Consider the following 2975-nt stretch of genomic DNA (forward strand, 5'->3'; position numbering starts at 1 on the left):
ACCTCTAATATAGTAGACGTTAAAAGGTGGGTGTCATCGGCACATACAGTAGCATACATACATCTTGTGATCCTGAAGCCTGGTACTGTTTTTGTATATAGGCATGTCAACTACCTTCTGTGTGTGTATCAGATCTGCTCTAAACATTAAGATTCATGGAAATTTTTTATGTTTTCAAAATGCATTGTGAGGAGTTCGTGAAAATTTTGACTCATTGATAATGGAGGCACAATATATGGATAAACTCTCACGCATACAAGATTGATAGGTGTTAAAGAATGTATGTGAGTGGGTGGGCATGTTATCAAGAATCATAACCCACCAAAAGCAATTAAATTCTAATCGTTTCTAGCCTGAGAATCTAGTTTGGGGATAGAAAGAATCTGGTTGAACTAAGTGACTAGTGTTAGAATCTTTCCGTTTTTCTAGTGGACTTCTGTGGCTAAGTTGTGAGGTTCAAAGAATCTGCATGAATCGAACTCATGGTCCTTAGCTTTCACACGTCGACCAAACATTTAAGTTTTTGAGAAAGGAATGTGATGCCTCTGTTAAATTGTATTAATGATCTAAAGTTTATGCACAGACATTTGTTTAGGAATCGCAGATGCAAAAGAGTAATAACGCTCGGAAACTAGACCAATCATGTTTTTACCAACATTAGTATAAAGGTTTTGAGCAACATCTCAGTCCGACCATACCAAAGCAAGTAAAACATAGAATAAATCGATCTATACAGATGAACATGCATCCTACCTAGGAAGTAAACCTTCATTGATCGAGTAGGAAGGAATCTTTCAGACTTTAACTGTCTTGGCAACATAAACTGTATTTTTGAGGAGGTTTCATTGATCTGGCACACATCACCTCGAAGATAGTCTTGACAAAAACATCAGTAGTTTCGTTTTTCGATCGTCATTCAAAGAAAATTGATCATAGTATGTTTAAGATACAGCTGGTTTATGCAAATGGGATAAAGAATATGTGTTCAACTTGTTCCTTGGTGTGTGGAAAGGAAAAAAAAGTATCCATATATTTGAAAGGTGCCTTTAGTGGTTTTCAAGCATCTAAGAAAAGCACCTAATTTGAATGTTCTTGTTTGAAGAAAACAAGTCCAACATTACCTGTTTTATATAAATAGAAGTAGGACGAGTACTTGAAACTTCAAACAAATATCACATACTGTATCTTCCTCCTCAACCCTTCTCCTAGTTTCCTTCTATTACCAAATCGGATTAAGATGGACAAGATTCAAACATTGACATCAGAGAATGGAGTTGTGATATTTAGCAAGAGCACATGTTGTTTGTGCTATGCTGTGACTATTCTGTTCCAAGAACTTGGGGTTGAGCCTTTGGTTCACGAGATGGACCATGAACCAGATGGGTGGGAGATCGAACAGGCTCTGCTAGCCCAAGGACGTAACTCCCCTCATGTTCCAGCTGTATTCGTAGGGGGGAAACTCATTGGGTCCACCAACGAGGTCATGTCCCTACACCTGAGTGGCGCCCTCATCCCAATGCTCAGGCCATACCAGACACTCGCTTAGAAAGACCACAAGTTGAAGAAATAAGTTTGGCTCAAGACCATGCGTAGTAGCAGTTATTATATATTCAACTAGTTTAGCTATTATTCTATTAGATTAAAGGTTATGAATGTAGGATAATATCATAATCAGTAGCTTTTAGGTTATTAATTTAGCTGTCTTGATATGTTCGCATGTGTTCGATGAGAAGACATGGTTATCCTTCATTTGAATGTGATTACTAATTATCTAGTGCACTCAAAACCCAAAATAAAATGTTGAAATCTCAAAAAGCAATCCATAGTACATATGTATGAATTGATTTTTGCATGAGTATGAATTAAGTACCACAAGACTGTGCCACTGGTCTTGTTAGGACTGAACTCGAACCAGACAAGCTTTCTGTGACTATTTTCAATGATGGGGATGAGGAGAGACAAACGATTAACGATTTCACACACAAAGTAATAAAGAACACAATATTTACGTTGTTCACACAATCAAAGTTATAGTGATCGACTATGTCCACGCGAGAACACAAGAGATATTTCTATTGATATTGCCGAATTGCTTAGATATTTTTAAGTTACACCAATTCTACATTTTTAAGCGCTAAAGTACAACTTCTGTCTCATCTTATTCTACATTTGTAAGTGCTAAAGTATAACTTTTGTCTCATTGGCAACATTCTCACCCATCTAACATAGTACAAATTGTCATTTTTTTGCCCTAAACTATATCAATGCACACACATATATGATCATCAACAAAATTTGAAGAAAAATGGAAAGAGATCATGAAAAAAAAGGGAAAAGGGAAAACACCATCTTAAAAGAGAGGCGCAAGCCGTAATGTATTTGATTCTTTTGTATGGTTTTTAGGGGTGCAGACAGGGACGGCTTGAGAAAAGATTCTGTAGTGTAAGAAAAAAAAATCTTGGATCCCCTACCATACAAGAGTGACCAAAAGTACCCATATAAAGGGAGAATGATGTTATTAGTATTCATAATTAGGTTGCATACACCAGACATGAAAAGACATGACACAATTGGACTGTATTGGACGAGACAAACTTTCAAGGGGTATTTTCGATGACAAAGATGAGGAGGGCATTTACGTCTTTTACACAAAAAAAAATGCAATTTTTGTTCCATTTACATCAGTTTGGGTCCCCGTCCAATGAACGTCAAATGTAGGACAATTATGTCCTATCTTGTCATGCAAGATAAATGATGCTTACATTACAGACTTTATTTTTGGCCGTAAAACCAACTTATAATCAGTTATAAGAACAATAAAAAATCAAAGCTCGTGGGGTTTTATTTTAATTATTGCAATTACTTTAAGTTTTGCTTTCCGTTTGCACTACCCAGGAAATGATGGTCGATCTAGAATATATGGAGGCTCTGACATTCCTACTTTGGTTTGCAAAAAAGTTAAAGAAGATATATTC

General features: G+C 36.3%; 1 protein-coding gene across 1 annotated transcript; it reads left to right on the forward strand.

The window, feature by feature from the left end:
• Positions 1–1150: 1150 nt before the first annotated feature.
• Positions 1151–1779, forward strand: LOC111910822 (glutaredoxin-C13). Its single transcript, XM_023906639.3, has one exon. It carries the CDS (start codon positions 1238–1240, stop codon positions 1544–1546), a length of 309 nt encoding a protein of 102 aa, XP_023762407.1. The 5' UTR covers positions 1151–1237; the 3' UTR covers positions 1547–1779.
• Positions 1780–2975: the final 1196 nt, after the last annotated feature.

The sequence above is a fragment of the Lactuca sativa genome, chromosome 9 (assembly GCF_002870075.4).
Source record: "Lactuca sativa cultivar Salinas chromosome 9, Lsat_Salinas_v11, whole genome shotgun sequence".
Lineage (NCBI taxonomy): Eukaryota > Viridiplantae > Streptophyta > Magnoliopsida > Asterales > Asteraceae > Lactuca > Lactuca sativa.